The sequence below is a fragment of the Panthera tigris genome, chromosome E1 (genome assembly GCF_018350195.1).
Source record: "Panthera tigris isolate Pti1 chromosome E1, P.tigris_Pti1_mat1.1, whole genome shotgun sequence".
Classification (NCBI taxonomy): Eukaryota; Metazoa; Chordata; class Mammalia; order Carnivora; family Felidae; genus Panthera; species Panthera tigris.
The window spans coordinates 46,187,669-46,205,944 of NC_056673.1; the positions used below are offsets into that span (position 1 = coordinate 46,187,669).

At 46.9% G+C, this 18,276-nt stretch overlaps 1 protein-coding gene across 5 annotated transcripts in view; it reads right to left on the bottom strand.

Moving 5' to 3' along the window:
* Window positions 1-18,276, bottom strand: part of TEX2 (testis expressed 2) — a 105,158-nt gene that overhangs the window by 14,173 nt on the left and 72,709 nt on the right. For all 5 annotated transcript variants that reach the window (XM_042967888.1, XM_042967890.1, XM_042967891.1 and 2 more), the window contains 2 exons: window positions 13,324-13,470; window positions 9,028-9,127 (listed from right to left, as the gene is read on the bottom strand). In XM_042967888.1, coding sequence (XP_042823822.1) covers window positions 9,028-9,127; window positions 13,324-13,470 — 247 coding nt within the window. The remainder of the gene's footprint in view (window positions 1-9,027; window positions 9,128-13,323; window positions 13,471-18,276) is intronic.

Genomic DNA, 18,276 nt, shown 5'->3' on the forward strand with positions numbered 1-18,276 from the left:
GCCAAGAGAAAGTCTGCTGATTCCCAGCCAGTTATGAGGTGGAAGAGAGGGGCTATTCTTTTTTTTTTATGTTTATTTATTTTTGAGAGAGAGAGAGAGAGAGAGAGAGAGAGAGAGAGAGAGAGAATCCAAAGCAGGCTCTAGGCTCTGAGCTATCAGCAAAAAGCCCAACACGGGGCTCGAACCCATGAACTGTAAGATCATGACCTGCGCCGAAGTCGGACACTTAGTCGACTGAGCCACCCAGGCACCCCAAAGCTGGGCTATTCTTTAAAGACACATGTGAGAACCACTGTCTTGAAATTATCTCATGTTGGTGGGACAGTGGAGCACAGAAAATGCTCCAGATTGAGCTCAGTATGATAAAGATAGGGACAAAAACTTTTAGCACCCTTTTCTCTCTGGAAATTGCCTAGTAATGGAAATAAAATAATTAATGTTCAAGCCCCAGAATTATCCAGATAAAGTGGGGTAACCACTTTGTACCCTAGTTTACAATACCACTGTCAATGAGATCATATCTAAGTTTGTGGAATGTCACTGGGATGGCCCACCAACAGAAGTGGTCACTGACCAGAAGTCTAAAATGCAAACAGGGATCATCTCATGACCTTCTACACCAGGATTCTGTGATTTGGCAATAGAACATGCTAGGCTGTGATTTTTCAGCTCAGGATTCTGTAACACTTCACGGACTTTCAATCAAAATGTGATCCTTCATGTGGGTGTTTAAATGTTAATAAACTTCATAGATCCTCATTAGACACATGACAACATCTGAAAGGAAGCAGGAAACTAATCTAAAACCATTGTTCACACACAGCAGCATTTTCAAGCAATTACAGTAAATAACTTATCCCCTATTTGGCCACCATTTCAGATAAAAGCTTTGCTTAACCTCAAGAAGCACTAATGGTATAATTCTTCACTAAAGGCAGAATAATTTCCATTTTGTCTTCAACAAATTCTTTTCATCATAACTGAAGGTAATTATTTCCCATGAATGACATTAAGTGATATGCAGATCAACTGTGACTGTCTTGTTTGTCACAACTCACAAAACTGCATTATTTCTTGCTTATGTTAAGCAGTTAAAAATCATCAATTAGCTTGCTCTTCAAAGGTACTGTTACTGGAAACAAAGGGTACGTCTGCTTTTATAAAGACATTTAGTTAGAATCACTTCCAGGAGAAGGGAATAGGGCAAAAGGCTAGATATTAATAGGTTTTCAACTCAATATAGATAGAATATCAATAAAGAAGATATTTATTGCTGTATAATACCTCCACTTTTTTTTTTTTTAACTTGAGAATCGATACAAGTCAAACTACCTGGCTGCTGTATATATTCAGAAATAACTTCTTTTGAAAACCCTGGTCAGGCTTCCAATAAATATTAATAGCATATAGTGCCTCTGAAGATGGTCATGTTAAAGGCATCAGAATTTTACTTCTTATAAAGTAGGTTTTGTTTGTTTCTTTAAATGAGGAGGTGTGACTATAGCTTAGTGCACTGCTGGCTTATGCCCCAATAACTGGGACATTCAGCCCAGTGATGTGTGGTCCAGAGCCCCCTCTGCTAGGAGCTGGGGTGGGGAAGGCAGAGGGAAGGCGCACATGGAGCCCTGGCATGTGGACTGGGGCTTGAGTTCCACTGGAACTTTCTAGACCTCTGTTTACGGGCTTCCTAATGGGCACAAGGGGGCTGCGCTGCCTCTTCAGGGGAGGGCTATGTCCATCCCAGCTGGGGCTCTTCCCTCTCTCTGCTGTCGCCAGCCCACTTTGCTACTTCCATGACTCTATGCTCCAGCCTAGGTTCCCGCTGTTGCCATGGCAGACGGGGACCAGCCCAGAGAAAGCCACGGGGCCAATGGGGCACCAGGTAGGCAGAGAGTCCTGTCTGGGCTGGGGAGAGCACGAAGCATGGACATCTATCTGATGGAGCCTCTGCCTGAGGAGCAGGGTCTGTTTTCGTATCACTGTGTATGCCCCAACAGGCCCACCCACAGGGCCATGTTCAGCCCTGGTTCTCAGGGAGAATATGCAGGAGTCAAGATTGGCCTGAGAACTTTTAAAACCAGATATAAACTGCAGCCATTCCAACAGATTACTTTAATATGACATGCTTGCATTTAGATGAGGGGAAGACTATTTTAGCATTAGGTGCAAAGAAAAATCTTCTTCTGTGACAATGATTCAGCAAGCCAAAAAGCATCCTGAAAAGCCTGGAGCTCACACAACCTGGAGCTGAGACCACACGGTTACATAATGGGTGAGTCAGGATGCTCCTGCCAGTATGAGTGAAAGATGAAATGAACAGTTACTAGAAAGGCTGTCTTCTCGGTGCGGACAATCTGCGTCAACAATGTAAGGATGGGAGCACGCCCTGCTCCGTGACCGGGCTCTCAATGCTCACCAAGCTGAACACGACTAGCCCGGATGAATGTAGGTGCAGAGAGCTCTTTCTTTTGTGCTCTGGACAAACGTTAAGACCCTTTCGCGAGGCATTTCATTTAAAATGCTCCTCTCTACCAAAGTGTAAGAGACTCTTAAAAACTGAGAACTGAGGGTTGATGGGGGGTGGGAGGGGAGGATGGGTGATGGGCATCGAGGAGGGCACCTGTTGGGATGAGCACTGGGTGTTGTATGGAAACCAATCTGACAATAAATTTCATATATTGAAAAAAAATAATAAGATAAAATAAAACAAAATGCTGCTCTCTATAACCGCCTGCTCTTAGCACTCGAGGACAAAAACCAAACGTTGAGCCGGACAATTCTGAAGCCTTTAAACAGGAGTATGGCCATCAGTGTACAGAGAGGTTCTCCAGAAAGGCCATGAAAACAAAGGGTCTCCTATTAGCCTGCTTGGGCCGCTATAACAAACGGCCATAAACTGGGTTGGCTTAACGACAGATACTTATTTCTCACCGTCCTGGAGGCTGGAAGTCCCAGATCAAGGTGCTGGCCAATTCAGTTCCTAGTGAGTTCCCAGTGAGAGCCCTCTTCCTGGCTCGCAGAAGGCCACCTTCTCACTGTGTCCTCACACGGCAGACAGAGACAGCAAGCTAGCTGGCTGGTCTCTTCTCATAAGGGCACCGATGCCATCAGGAGGACCCTTCCCCCTCAGGACTTCATCTAAACCCGGTCACCTCCCCAAAGCCCCACCTCCAAATGTCAGTACATTGCAGGTTAGGGCTTCAACATTCGAAGTTGGAGGGGGGATGGGACAGGGGACACAAACATTCAGTCTGTAACAGATCTCCCCCACGTAAGCGGTCCTCATGTGAAGAGTAGTAGCTGATGACTAACAAGTCCCTGTACCATTGGCACGTGATGTGGCAACATGGGGAACAAAACGGACAATGACGACTTCAGTCGGTTTTCATGCCAGCACCTGTGAGGAGCTCCGACGGCTGTTTTTCCGCTCTCCAGCTTCATGAGGGAAGGAGCAGTCACCATTGCCACTGCTCAGAAGGAGACTGAGGCAAAGGTCACAGCCTGCCCCACCGAAAATGTTCCTTGAGTTCTCAGTGCAAGATGTCAGAGCTGAAGCCACTGAGATGAATCCCTGCCCTCAGGCACCTTATGCCTGAAGACGGACAAAGACGGCCTACGGCCAGCTGGTGCAGACTGGCCGGAGGTGTCCTGGGAGACAAGCACGCCTTAGTGAGTGTCACCAGAGACAACTAGAATACGGGTCCTTTGGCCTCCTCCTGGTATTCTATTTGACAGACGCCATGGACACAGGAACAGTCTCACTGGGGCCACATAAATCTAGTAATTTCTCGGGGCGCCTGGGTGGCTTGGTCGGTTAAGCGTCCGACTTCGGCTCAGGTCATGATCTCACGGTCTGTGAGTTCGAGCCCCGCGTCGGGCTCTGTGCTGACAGCTCAGAGCCTGGAGCCTGCTTCGGATTCTGTGTCTCCCTCTCTCTCTGCCCCTCCCCTGCTCATGCTCTGTCTCTCTCTGTCTCAAAAATAAATAAATGTTAAAAAAAAAAAAAATCTAGTAATTTCTCTCGGCAGCTCACGGTTTCGCCACTGTTAAAGTAACTAAAAGGCATCAGTCTCACTGGAGTAGGTTAAACAGGGCACCCGTTCCTTCGGCGGGGTTAGAAGAACCGAAAGCCGCGCTCACCTGAACTTGGCCCTTGTGTCATCTGCTCCTCTGTTTCCTGCTGATTTTAACTGTTACTGGTTGGTTTCCACTTTGAGAATCAACATTTGGCATCCAAAGAACAAACTTCTTAAAATGGAACATTTAATAATATATTACTAAGAACAGACGTTGGAGTTACAGGTTCTGAGAAAAGCACACCAGGGACTGTCTTGTTCCTGATGCCATACTGCTCACTCAAATACCACAGAAAACCAGCATTCCTTGTATCTGGGTGTGTCTCTTAGGACTGATGCCCCTCTGTCTACCTGTAACTGTTCTCGGAAACTGCTCCGCCTCTCAAGATTGATTGAATCAGTCTCCTCTCTTCCATCCCAACCAAATTCCACAAAATGGTATTTTTCTCCCTTTCCACAAAAAAGTAATTTTTCTTTCTGCAGCATGATCCGGTCAGAAAGTGTGGGCCCATTCCTGTCAGGGCTGAGCCCCACAGTCTGGCCCTGTCACTGTGCTCAACTCTGGGCTGCTGTTTTCCTGTATCTTCTTCTTCTTCTTAATTTATTTTGAGAGAGTTAGAGTGTGCACGAGTGTGTGCGGGGAAGTGGCAGAGAGAAAGGCGGGGGATGGGGGGGGAGGGAGAATTCCAAGCAGGCTCTGCACTGTCAGTCAAACAGGGGCTTGAACTCACAAATCGTGAGAACACGACCTGAGCTGAAATCGAGTCGGACGCTTAACCGACTGAGCCACCCAGGTGCCCCTCTCCTCTTGGTTCTTTTTTTTTTTTTTTTTTTTTAACGTTTTATTTATTTTTGAGACAGGGAGAGACAGAGCATGAACGGGGGAGGGTCAGAGAGAGGGAGACACAGAATCTGAAACAGGCTCCGGGCTCTGAGCTGTCAGCACAGAGCCCGACGCGGGGCTCGAACTCACGGATAGTGAGATCATGACCTGAGCCGAAGTCGGCCGCCCAACCAACTGAGCCACCCAGGCGCCCCTCTCCTCTAGGTTCTTAACAAGGGCGTAGTGGAAGGAATGGGCAGGTCACAGATCGGCTCTGGTTCCAGTTTTCTGCAATACTCAGTGGGAAAGTAACTTCGGTCCCAGCACCTGATAAAAGCACCAGGCACTAAAGGTCAAGGTCCGGAAGGCAAGTCGTAGATGGCAGATACCACCGGTCATGACCAAAGGCATTTCTGAAAACAGACAAGGTTTCTGTTCCTGTGGGACACGGTACTCTTGCCACAGAATCCAACACCTTCTGTCAAAGCTTATTGTTATTTGGGAATCTTGAAATAGATGGCACTCTGTCTGTGGTGGACGCTCAGTGCCTATTTGTAGGTTTAAATACATGCAGTCAAAGTCCTGAAGACAAATGAATTTGTGAGCCTGAGGGGTCAGAGCCCACATCCTCGGTTCATCCTGACATTGACTGACATGCCTGCAGGTGCTGCTCTGACCCTCCAGGGCATCTGACTGCCATGCGGCCTGAAGGAAGAAAGGAGACCCATGCGTGGCCTTTTCAAGTCAGAGGTGCGTGTGGAGTGTGCAGGGGTCAGAGATGAAGCAGCAGGTGCACAGCCAGTTTCCAAGGGACAAGTCTTCCCCTCTTCCAGCCACCTGCAATGATGGGGAGCGAAGACGCCCCTGGGGAAGGTGGTCATTCAACCTGAGAAACTGGCTGTGTGTCCTGGGACTCAGACAGGCCGATGGTGGCCGACATGTGATTTCATTCGGAGGAGCTACAGACGTTGCTCCTTTTAGTGGCAAGGCCACGACAGCCGAGGATGGCCTTTTTCTTTCCGTGTATTCCTGTAAAATGGGTCAACTGGGCACCATAGCCACCTACACTCTAAACTCTCCCAGAGCAGCAGCAGCGAAGGCACCACTATCAATGGTAAAAATAATAGCCTGCACTTACCGCGCTCCCTTGGCATCACACCTTCCAGGTGCCTTCCACGCACTAACTCACTGAGTGCTAGACCAGCCTAGCCCATCAAGTCACAGTCTCCCCACTTCAGAGAGGGGTTAGCGAGGTTTACGGAAACTGCTCAAGGACAAGGAGCTGTGAATCCCAAAGCCCGGCCCCAGAGCTGTGCTCAGAACCACCGTTCATCGCTCATCCTGAGGACGGAGTGATCCAGTCAGCCTTGGCCCGAGTATCTGCACCCCCACCCCCCAGCCATTGTCTCCAACAAGTTAGGAAACAAAAAAGGGGGGGAAAGGGTGTGTGGGGGATTCCCCCAGAAGGTGCCCCATCTTTAGGGCTGTGGAAGCCTTCTTCATTGGGCTTGTATTTCCCCGGAAGGTGAGCTCTGCTTTCCAGAGTCCATTTTAGCCAGTCACTCTTGATTTTCATTTCCTTCAAAGTGAAGTTTCCCTTAGAGCAATGGAATCCAAAACAGCACATTTCCTTTACATTTATGTCTGTTGTACCATCATCACAAGCATCCTTTGCAGACTTGGGAAAACCTAATTTGATCAAACTTTTAAAACCCAAAGGCTTTATGTCTTTTATCATTCCTTTCTTTCATAACATTTCCTTCCTTATTACATAAGCAGGCAGATGTCTAAAGCTTGCCCTGAAAGGAGTTAAGTGAGCCTCGAATGGATTAAAAACTGGCAAAGCTTTGATCTGGGTAGTGAAATGTCTTGCTCCAGAGGAAGAGGAAAGAGGCTTAGGCATTTGGTGAATTTCACTCAAAGCCTGACCAAGCTGCCCTGGGAAGCAGCAGAGTTCAAAGCTACGGGGACACTCCTTAGATACAGCAAAGCCCAGCTGTGGCCCTGCTTCTTTCTTGCTGGAAATTTCTATTAATTCAACAAAGGACAGAGATAACAGACTGCTAACACATTAGGAAATACAGCACGTACACGTATTATTTACTTTCTTTAAGCCTGAGGTGTATGTTAGCTGATCATTTACCAGCCTGTTACTAGTCAATTCCTCACAAAGCCAAGAGCAAAGGGGAGCCCAGAGCCCACCAGAGCCAGAGGAAGACAGGCAGGCAGCCCTCATACACCGATGAGGTGGAGATCCTAGCTAGGTGCTCAACATACAAATAATGTACCTTTAAAATTTTCACATGTAGTTAAAAGAACTCTAGCTAAACTGTTGTTTGCAAATTATCTTTTCTAGAATTACCCTTTGTGAACCATAAATTAACCAAACCCAGGAACACTCAGATTTACCAAAGTGTAGACATGATCAAGGGGTTACAGGTGATCTTAACATGCAGGTATTAGGTGGACTTTTGGACTTGTACATAACACTCTGGTCTATCTCTGAAATCCATGTAATACTAAAAACATGGAAATATGGGCTCACTGTAGGCTGAAATATTGCTAAAGAGATCATCAGAACTGCAATAATTGTAGGGCTAGAAAAAAAAATCTCTTTGTATTCACATCAAATGTATACAACACTGAAAATGATTTCATTAAATAAACTATTCAAGAGCCATCTGATACAGCTATAGAGAGACAAAAACAGATGCTATAAATTTACCAAACATTTACTTCAAAACAGATAATCACCCTCGGAAAGTTGTAATTATTTTCTCCCCACCTTGCTCCTGTGCCTTTGAGGAATAATGTCAATCTGGTTTAGGTGGAAAGAGGTGCATCTGGAAAGGAATACTACAGAAAAGAAGTCGAACACTTCCACGATGGAGACATTTTCCCGGCCTGTTCATGGACTATTCTCGCCTACCTGGCTTGCGCCTCTGATTTCCCCCCATTCCTGTGTACTAAATTTTCCATCACGGTTCTTTTATTTTTTTTTTTAATTTTTTAAACTTTTATTGTTTTTAATGTTTATTTATTTTTGAGTAAGAAAGATAGGGTGCAAGTGGGGGAGGGGCAGAGAGCGAGGGAGACACAGAATGTGAAGCCGGCTCCAGGCTCTAAGCTGTCAGCACAGGGCTGGATGTGGGGCTCGAACTCATGAGCCGTGAGATCATGACTTGAGCTGAAGTCAAGTCTGATGCTCAACCAACTGAGCCACCCAGGCACTCCTCCATCATGGTTCTTTTAAAATCACGTGACACAAAATACACACAAGTCTTTATGTCCATTTTTTTTTTTTTTTTAAAGTAGGCTCCACACCCAGTGCAGAGCCCAACATGGGGCCCAAATCCACAACCGTGAGATCAAGGCCCAAGCCGAGATCAAGAGGCAGACGCTCAAATGACTAAGCCACCGAGGTGCCCCTTTTACATCATAATTTTATTTAAACTCTATACATCCTAATCAATTCTTTCTGCCCCAACTCACAAGAGCAGGTGTAAATAAGGTGTCAGGAGCATGTCTTAAAAATCAAATCTGAGCACCCTCCCCCAGCAGAGAGAGATACTCTCAAAATATTGCTGACAACGCGTCTTCATTTTTTCAAATACTTACTGAGCGCCTACTAGGCGTGGGAAGGAACATCAAGATGTGAAACATGAAGGTCAAAGAATCTGCAACCTAGAAGCTGGGGCAACGCAAAGGTGCGAATGCATATGAAGAATGGCAGCACCTGGTAAGGGATGAAAGCTGGGGCAGGTGCACGTTGGGGGCGAGCAGGGCTGAAAGCCCTCGCAAGGGCTGCAGCCATCCAGGGCAGGGGCTATTTTCTAAATCACACAAATGCCCAGGCCCCACCAACTGGTACATGGGCATGTTTGGGCTGGGTGAGGACCTTCAAGGATCTGAGAGACTAGAAGAATTAGGATCTATTCCCTATCGGCTGAAAGCTGTGACTGTTAAGAACAAAAGACAATTGACATGAGACAGATGCTTCTTAAAAAGGCCCCAAACTCCCTCTATACACAAAGCTTTGGTATTCAATCTGCTGTGATGGAGACATTTTAAGACATTTTAACACCCGTACAAATGGGCGATTCTCTGCTAGAGGCAATTAAGAGTTACCTTGGTGATCAACATAAGGCTTGAAGGCCTGAAGGATTTTTGGCACAGCCACCCCCATGTCAAGTTCCGTCAGAGTTAGTTCATTCATAAAGTAGGGGAGCTGGAGGAAAGAAGTAAACAATGAATGAGACATTAGTTACCCAGTCAATGTTAGAACTCAACATACTCTCAGAAGGAACGAGAATAAGAAAATTCTGGGGGAAAGAAAGGAGAGAGACTTGCCAGATTTTAAAATGCATTATAAAACTACAGTAATAAAGGCAGTTTGATAGTGGTAGGAAAAAAACAGCTCAACACAGGCTCCAGCGTACTGAAAATCTCATATTTAAAAGTGGCATTACAGGTTACTGGGGAAAGTATTGGTTGTTCAGTAAGACACCTGACTAGCCATTGGAAAAAAATATTAATTTATGTCTTATACTGAAATGAGGAGTGGACTACAGGTTAAAAATAATAATAATCCATGCACATACACAAATTCAGGTGAAAGAAACATGGATGGGTTAATTCTGTCATCTTGAGGCAAAGTAGGAATTTCTAAGCATATTAGTACTCAGATTATTTTCTTTAGAGCAAATTCCGACTGATGCTATATTAGTGGGAGTCCCAGCAAGAAACAGCACACTCCAGGGGAGTAACCTGAGAGGAGAGTTGATTCAGGGGAAGGTTTATAATGTGTGGGCCAGTGTAGGAAAACCAAAAGGGACAGGGCAGGACCCAGGGCTGGCAGCTCCCTGTAGGGGAGGGTTACCGCTCCCTGTAGGGGCAAAAGCAAGGAGCAATTACCAGGTCTTGGGCAGCATGGCTGTGTGGAGAGGTTGCCTGTCTGACAGGAGTGGTGGCCTTCAGCAGAGGGAGGAGACAAATCCCTGACAATACTCTTCCCCATGTTTTTTTCCTACTACTATCAAACTGCTTTTATTACTGTAGTTTTATAATGCATTTTAAAATCTGGCAAGTCTCTCTCCTTTCTTTCCCCCAGAATTTTCTTATTCTCCTGAGTTCTTCTCCATTTAAACATTAGAACAATTTTATAAAACTCAGAATGTAATCGTGAGTTGTTGTGGTTTGTTTGTTTTTTTTTTTTTCAATGTATGCTAAACATTTCCTGTGAAACGAGGTAGCATTTAGCCAGGCATGGATTTAATGCCTACTTTGGCTGGACCTCTTCAGTTGTCGATTCTGGTGACGATTCACTGGAGAATTCCACCTCTGCTTTTCTGCAGGGGTGGGAGGTTTAGAGAGGTTATGATGGCTGTGATGGACAAAATGTGACTAGAGACAGTACTCAAACGTGCATGTGAATTGGTGGTTGCTGTATTTGGAAAACCTTTTTCCAAGGCATCAATGTCATGTGGCAGTTGGCCTCCCTATCAGCCTACAGAACGCTACTTGGCCAAGAATGTAGCCAAATTCTTGCACCCTTGCCCCAGACTGTTTTGTCTATTATCAGCACTCTAATACCCAGTGAGTCAGGGGCACGCTGCGTTTCTGTGGGAACAGCAGTCCGACACTGACCAAGGGGAGTGAATGCAGAGATGGTCTGAGTTCCCAGACTCCTGTCCAACGTCCCAGTCCTCCTATCCTGTGCCCTGCAGTTCCCCGCAAGGGCAGAGGAGAGACCTAAGACAAGGGAAGGGCTGTGGGACTGGGGACTGAGAAAGACTCGGTAGGGCTGAGCTGGGCTCTAATCACCAGTAAGCAGAACGGGGAGGGACTCAGCAGGACCTGGCTTCCTACTTATTCACCGGAGTGCCCGACTCCAAGATTCTAGAACATCTCTAAGCACCCTCTCCCTCCAAATCACAATTGATCTGAATCAAAACTCTCAGGTCCAGGCCCTAGCCTGGTCAGCCTCCTTCCTACTCTGTAGGGGAAGGCAAGGAAAAGTCACTCCTTCTGCTCTTTTCAACCAGAAACTCTCTTCTTCCCACCCAAAGGCACCACTGTGAGGTAAGAACCCACTGCATGTTCTTTACCCTCCCGAGTAAACCCAGCTGGACATCCAGGTGTATGGAACATTCTCAGGTTGGTGGGGGGAACGCTGGAAGTTGTCTGCGACAACAACATTCGCTGACCCGGGGCATAAGAGGCCCATGATGGACTGAGGCCCCATGGCGGTGTTGGGAGGGGCCGGCTGGGGCCAAGAATGTACTTGCTTGTTGGGGCAGAAAGTCAGCTTGCTTTAAACCATCACTGGGCACCAGATCCACACACAGGGCTGCTCTTTCACAACATGAGTCACTCTCACATGGGAGGGTGACAAACTGAGACTGCAGGGCAAGGACATCAAAGAGTTCTCCACATGTCAGGCCTTCAGGGGAAAGCAGGAGACAGGGGAGATCTTTGTCACAGCAGACAGCTGTGCGGGCTCTTGTACCGGCCGTTCACCAACACTCGCTACCAGGTTTAGTCCTTCCCGGGATATCTGGATACTGGTGATAGTAAGACTTCTCTTGGCAAGGGTGGTAGGAGGTTCAGAATTGGGAGTACTATCCTACTTGTTTATTCCATCACATCCAGGGTGTCCTCTGGTCTGCAGGGGGGAGCAGCTCAGGTCCAGGTGGAGGTGCCGAGGCTGGCAACGGAGGGGGCACAGCCCCTGCCTCTGAACGGCTGGTACTACTGAATCTAGGCCACTTTTCTCCATCCTAACCTTCTAGCGCTTCTGACCTCATAACACAAAAGGCAGCTTTAAGTCTGTAAACTGAAAAAGCCCGTGACCAGCAGGGGGAGAAGATGAAAACGACAAGGACTTTCCCTCAACTCCCTCTGGGATGAGAGAGCCCACCGATCTCCGCCAGGAGGGCGGAGGTTCCATGGACTTCCAGCACCCGAGAGAAGCGAATGTGTGTAACAGGGGGCACAGTGTCCTGTCTGGAGCTGAGGTATGCCCCGCTCTCTGCCTCCCATGCCAGGGACCCCGGCCTCCACGCTCGGGGAAGGGCCTCTGGGAAAAGAGGAGTGTTGGCCCCGCTTGCGTGTCTTGACCCAGGAACTCAAGCTCTCCACCATTCTCCAGAAAGAGGGAAGAGGTTGAGTGAGCTCCAGCGCGGCTGCCTGTTTACAAACACGGGAGGGTTACCGCCACTTCCTGCCCTCCTCTTGGACCCAGCTGGCAGAGCGGTTTCAACCCTCAATCTACCTGAAAAACAACAGCTGACCTGTGTCAACTGAGCCCCCCCAAATCCCTGCCCCGAATTCTGCCTCGAAATCCACTCTTGCAGCTCAAAGGCAGCCTCTCCTCTTCATCAGGGGTTAGGGAAGAGAGGACACTGGCCTCCAGCTGGCACACACAGCCTGCCAGGGCTTGATCTGTCACCCAGGGCTTGGTCTGTCACCCAAAGGAAAGATGAAAAGTCACATCGAAGCTTCTCCATGCCCACATTTTCCTTCTAATGCAATTTTACCTTAGCTCACCGTTTCCTAACCTGGAGTCCTTGAACTCTCTGAAGTCATGGGCAAAATTCTGCATCACTATGCATTTTTCTATGGAAAGAATCCATTCATTTCTGCGTCTCAAAGGTATCTATGACCCAGAAGGATCCACTGATTTAAGCTGCTGACTGTGCAACTTCTCAGTGACGATTTGGGGACCGAAGTGACTCTTCCTTGGCTGGGTCTTCGCTTGGTCAAAAACTTACTTCTAAGTAACCTAAACAAGGTCTCTGGGTTGGCAGAGGTGGTACCAAGTTACTCGTTTAGTGGCACTCGTGAGTAATATTTATGCAGTTTAAAATTGCTTCCAAGTGGGCCCTTGATCAGCACCAGGACTGGTTTTTTTCAGCAAAGAGAGAGCCCAAAATAAAATACCATCTGGCCAGAAGTAAAGGTCAAACCCAGACACACTTAGAGTTCCATGCTAACTTTCCCGGCCTGGAGAGGCAGCGCGACTTGGGAAAGAGGTTTGTAGTCTGGCACTTTTCTCAGCAAGGGATGGCACGGCCCCTAGACGGTGAGACTAGGCGGGCTCCAGGAATACAATTTAAGTTCCTTACTAATTGAAGGATAGCAGTGGTCTACACGACAAACCAGCTACAAAAGCTCACATTTTCCCACATCAGATTCTGGACTATCACCTAAAATAGATAACAATGTGGGCAACAAAAAGGAAAGTATAAACAGGAACATTCATTAAGTCCCCAGGTATGGTTAGTCATAGGGCCAAGGTCACAGCTGTTGTTCTCATATGTTATATGCTTTAAGCCAAATTATTTTTCACTTACGATATAATGATACAAAACTTCCAAATTAAGAAGTATGAAAACTGGAAGCCTCTTGTGGGGAAAACGATACCTTTATTTTGCTGAGTTTCATTTGGATTTTCTTAGACACCAGATCAGACCAATATTTCTCTCCTAAGAAGTCCCAAAACATTCTTCCAAGCAAGGCATTCACCCAGGCTTCCTGTTCTTCCTCCTCCGAGGGTGGAGCCTCTGGCAACTGGCAAAAGAAAAGGAACCGAAATTAGCTGGAAAGCAACTGGAGAACAAGACAGGTGCTTATTTTTACAAAGTCACTGAAGGTTCCCTTCCTATAGAGATGGGCGACCACGGGGGTTGTATTTCTTTCCTATAAATTACAAGTCTCACATTATGTCAGTGAATAGAAAAAAGGAGAAACAAAAGCCACCATTGCAGATAAAAACTCCTCTTTGTCTGTTTTCTTCTACTACTACCAGTCATCCTGTGAACCAGCTAATATTTCATACAATCAGTTCAACCAGATTGTCCTGCCTCCCAAAATACCTTGGTACCCACTTTTGACTAATGACATCTCTGATTAAATGTCTGCCTATCTCTTCCAGCTGAGGCTTCCTGGACATATAACCATGAGGCTGGTCCTCACAAAGCAGCCCGAAAACGTCCCATGCCCAGGACTCCTATAGTCAGCCAGGTTCTTGTGAACCCACAGCCCTCTCGGGCGAGAGAGAGGCAGGGAGGGTGCTTACACTGGGCCCTATACCCAGAGATACTCATTTAAAATTTTTTTTTTTTTAACGTTTATTTATTTTTGAGACAGAGAGAGACAGAGCATGAACAGGGGAGGGTCAGAGAGAGGGAGACACAGAATCGGAAGCAGGCTCCAGGCTCTGAGCTGTCAGCACAGAGCCCGATGCGGGGGGCTTGAACTCACGGACCGCGAGATCATGACCTGAGCCGAAGTTGGCTGCTTAACCAACTGAGCCACCCAGGCGCCCCTGAAATTTATTTTTGAAGAAGAAAGAGACAGAGCATGAACGGGGGAGGGTCAGAGAGAGGGAGACACAGAATCTGAAACAGGCTCCAGGCTCTGAGCTGTCAGCACAGAGCCCGACGCAGGGCTCGAACTCACGGACCGTGAGATCATGACCTGAGCCGAAGTCGGACGCTTAACCGACCAAGCCACCCAGGCGCCCCAGCAGAGATACTCATTTAAGCGGGTATCAGAATTTTCAGAAGCTCTCTCATTGATGTCCTGAACAGGTGAGGTTGAGAACCACAGCCCTGGATTAGAGAGAGCTCGCTCTCGAGAATTCGGTGTAATTCCTACAGCTCTTCTCCCCAAGTCAGCCCAGTGAGATACCCTGGGTCTCACCTCCACTTGGTACAACCTGTCTTAAACATCTAGCATGGCCAGCGTGTAAGGCGGGAGAAGGACAAATTTGAGTTAGTTTCCGGTTTCCAAGGCTAATCATCAGATGACGGACCCTGGCGCGGAGAGGGCCAGGTAGGGTGTGGCAGGGTACCTGGCAGTGCAGGTAATGCTTGCTGACCACCACCGTGGTCACTGTTGCTGCCCCCTGACCCTGCGCCAGGCCCCGTGATAAGACTGTTTCTCAGGCTCCCTCATTTATGCCCTACGATGCCCCAGAAACATGGAACCCTTACTTCTATTTTAGGGATGAGGAAACGGACTTGGAACCATTCAGTGTCCTGCCTGAGGCCCCTCATTTATCAGCACAGCCTGACTCAGAGCCTCCTTCTCCCTGATCTCCACCTGCTCTGTCCCGAGGGAGGAAGGTGGTGTGACTGAAACCTGGTGGGACAAGACATTTCCTTATGCTGAGGTCTCTAATTAGACTACGGCCTTACAGAAACAATTTGCCTTGGAAAGCAAAGAAACACAGAAATCAGCGAGTTGTTCACCCTTTCTCTTCCCTCTTCCCTCTACGGTTTGTACAAATGCATCTGCTCTGACCTTATGGGCTGTCTGCGGCCATAACGCACGTCAGACGCCCTCGCCCTCTTCACACTTTTAGTGTGTGTGTGCTCATGCCGGCGCTGTCTGTGGCGGGCAGCTGTGACTGCCCACATCACAGCTGTGTGCCTTGGCCAGGGGGACTGTACCCAGGTGGCCTGGTGCTCGTGGACCTGACGCTTGGAGATCTGATGACTTGTGAGTACCCCAAAGGCCTGTGGCATGTACCTACATGGACTTTTCTGAAGCCTGGACTTCTGAGGGTCCGAGGCAGGGGAACCGGTCACTGAGCTTGTACAGGGCCTAGTGGACTGAGTGGCACCCACCTGTCCACTAGTCTTGTCAGAGCAGATGCCGTCTCTCTCTTTGGGGGTCTGGGAGTTTGCTTGTGGTTTTTAATCTAATGTTATCGCACCTAAGGGGAGACTATCAGGGAACATTTTGTGTTCTAGGAGTCCTTTAAATTCGGGTGTTTTCACGGGTGTCCCTTAGGAATGTTGGTGAGTCTCATTAAAAAAAAAAAATTAACTCTGGGGGCGCCGGGGTGGCTCAGTCGGTTGAGTGTCTGACTCTTGGCTTTGTCTCAGGTGATGATCCCACGGTTTGTGGGACTGAGCCTCGCATCGGGCTCTGCACTGACATCGGGTTCTTTCTCTCCCTCTCTCTCTGCTCCTCTCCTGCGCACACACTCTCTCTCCCAAGATAAATAAATAAACTTTAAAAACAACTAACCTCTTGTTTCAAAAATAATACATGTTGGTCATTCCAACACTTCAATGGATATACAGTACCTCTGTTCTTTCCAGTGCTGTAATATCTTTTGATATTAACCAAGACTTTTTTTTTTTTTTTTTTTTTTTTTAAGATTTTAAGTAATCTCTATACCCGACGTGGAGCTTGAACCCAGAGATCAAGAGTCACGTGCTCTACCGGCTGAGCCAGCCAGGCACCCCTAACCAAGACATTTCTAGCACCAGGTTCTAGATGCAGGAGCAGAAGTCTGTGATCACTGAGCACTCAGTCATGCCACAGGTGGGACATGGTTTTGGGAATCACTTTTCTCTCTGCCTGAACATCTGCGCCCAGCCCCCAAGGGGATATGGTCCAGCTTCTCTGAGGTTACGGTCTTTGAGTCTTATCAGATTATCTACACAGGCTTCCGAGTAAACACCCATCCAAGAACAATGTCCTCCTCCCCCGGGTATTTAGACATTGCCAAGTTGTGCCCACACAGGGCAGCGCGTGTCTTGCTTAGATCTGTAGGCAACATAAGAGGATTGGTGACTTTCCCTTCTCACGTGGGGGAGTCTACCCTTTATTAACCTTTCTTTACAACACTAGTTATTCACAGCAAACGGGTTTAGCACAAAAGAGCAAGAAACAAAGGCTATTTCACAATTTATGTTCCAAGCCAAACGCATACGATGTGGAAACAAATTTCTGAAATAACCGACAAGCAGGTTGTTTTTTCTTTTCAACAGTTCCTTCTCCAGGCTTCTCTCTTCACAAACTCATTGGAACAAAGAAAAATCCAAGAGCAGCAAAACATTGACAATGCATCGAAGCAGCTTTATGAACAAAATCTGGCTTCACCGGACTACTAGAAAGAACTCATTTCCGATGAATGTCATAAAAATGTAAGAGCTTAAAGAATAAATATGCGTGTGTTTCCTAACATTGCTATTTGCCTGCAGGAAGGAATGTGAGAATATTCATCTCACCATTTCAACTATATACATACGTTCAGATAGGGTAACTTTCTCAAAATGACTTCCAAAAAAAGGCCTGGAGAGTCCGACGGCCTGAAGCTGAAGGAGGCCATCATGAGCGTCTGAGAAGCTCTTGGGATATAGTTTATTTTTTATTTTTTAATGTTTATTTATTTTTGAGAGAGAGACACACACAGAGACAGACAGAGTACAAGCCGGGGAAGGGCAGAGAGAGAGGGAGACACAGAATCTGAAGCAGGCTCCAGGCTCTGAGCTGTCCGCACAGAGCCCGATGCAGGGCTTGAATTCAAAAACTGCGAGATCGTGAGCTGAATCTGGATGCTTAACTGACTGAGCCACCCAGGCACCCTGGGACATAGTTTTTATTAAAAGCTAAACTCCACAGTAAATTACAAATTTACTTAATTTTTTAGTGTAAACTTTCCTGTAACAAATGGCAGGAGGCCAAGGCCAACCCTGCTTTTTTTTGTTCCAAAGAGAGCTCAGTGCCTCTGCTCCTAAGGTTTGGTCACACACAATTTGGCGCCATCAGGGTTTCACAAAGGACTGCTGGGTCCAGGGGAAGGCACAATGGAAGACCCTTCCCCCAGGCCCGTCAACTGTTTCCCCAATTATAAAAACAATACATATTTATTACAGAAAACACCCATAATTCCACTATCTAGATATAGTTATTTAAAACATTTTTATTCTATTTCCTCTCAGTCTTTTTTTTCAATGTATGTAACTCTTTAGGACACAGAACTTTAAAAAACAATTGGATCAAACTAACATGGTTTTGTATCTTCTTTTTTTTTTTTTTTACAGCTTTACAGAGATACAGCTCACATAACACACAATGCACCCATTTAAAGAGTACAATCTATGGTTTTTGGCATATTCACAGAGTTATGAAGCTGTCACCGCCATCAACTTTAGAACATTTTAATGACCCCCAAAAGAAACCTCGTGTTCCTGGGCAGCCCCTAGCCATTCTCCCCCAACTCCACCCCCACCACCGTCCCCACCGTCCCCAGGCAACCAACCATCAATTTATCGCCGTGAATTCGCCTATTCTGGACATTTCACATGAGCGGAATCATACAATATGTGCTCTTTTGTGACTGACCTTCTCTTCTGAGGCATCATGTTTCCAAGCTTTACCCGTGCTATAGCACATGTCCGTACGTTATTCTTTTCTATTGCAGAATAACATTCTATTGTATGCGTTTACCACATTCTATCCATTCATCAAGTGGTAGAAGTTTCCACTCTTGACTACTGTGAAGAATGGAGCCATGAACGTTTGTGTACAAGTGTTTGTATGGCCATAGGTTTCCGTTTCTCTGGGCCGTATGCC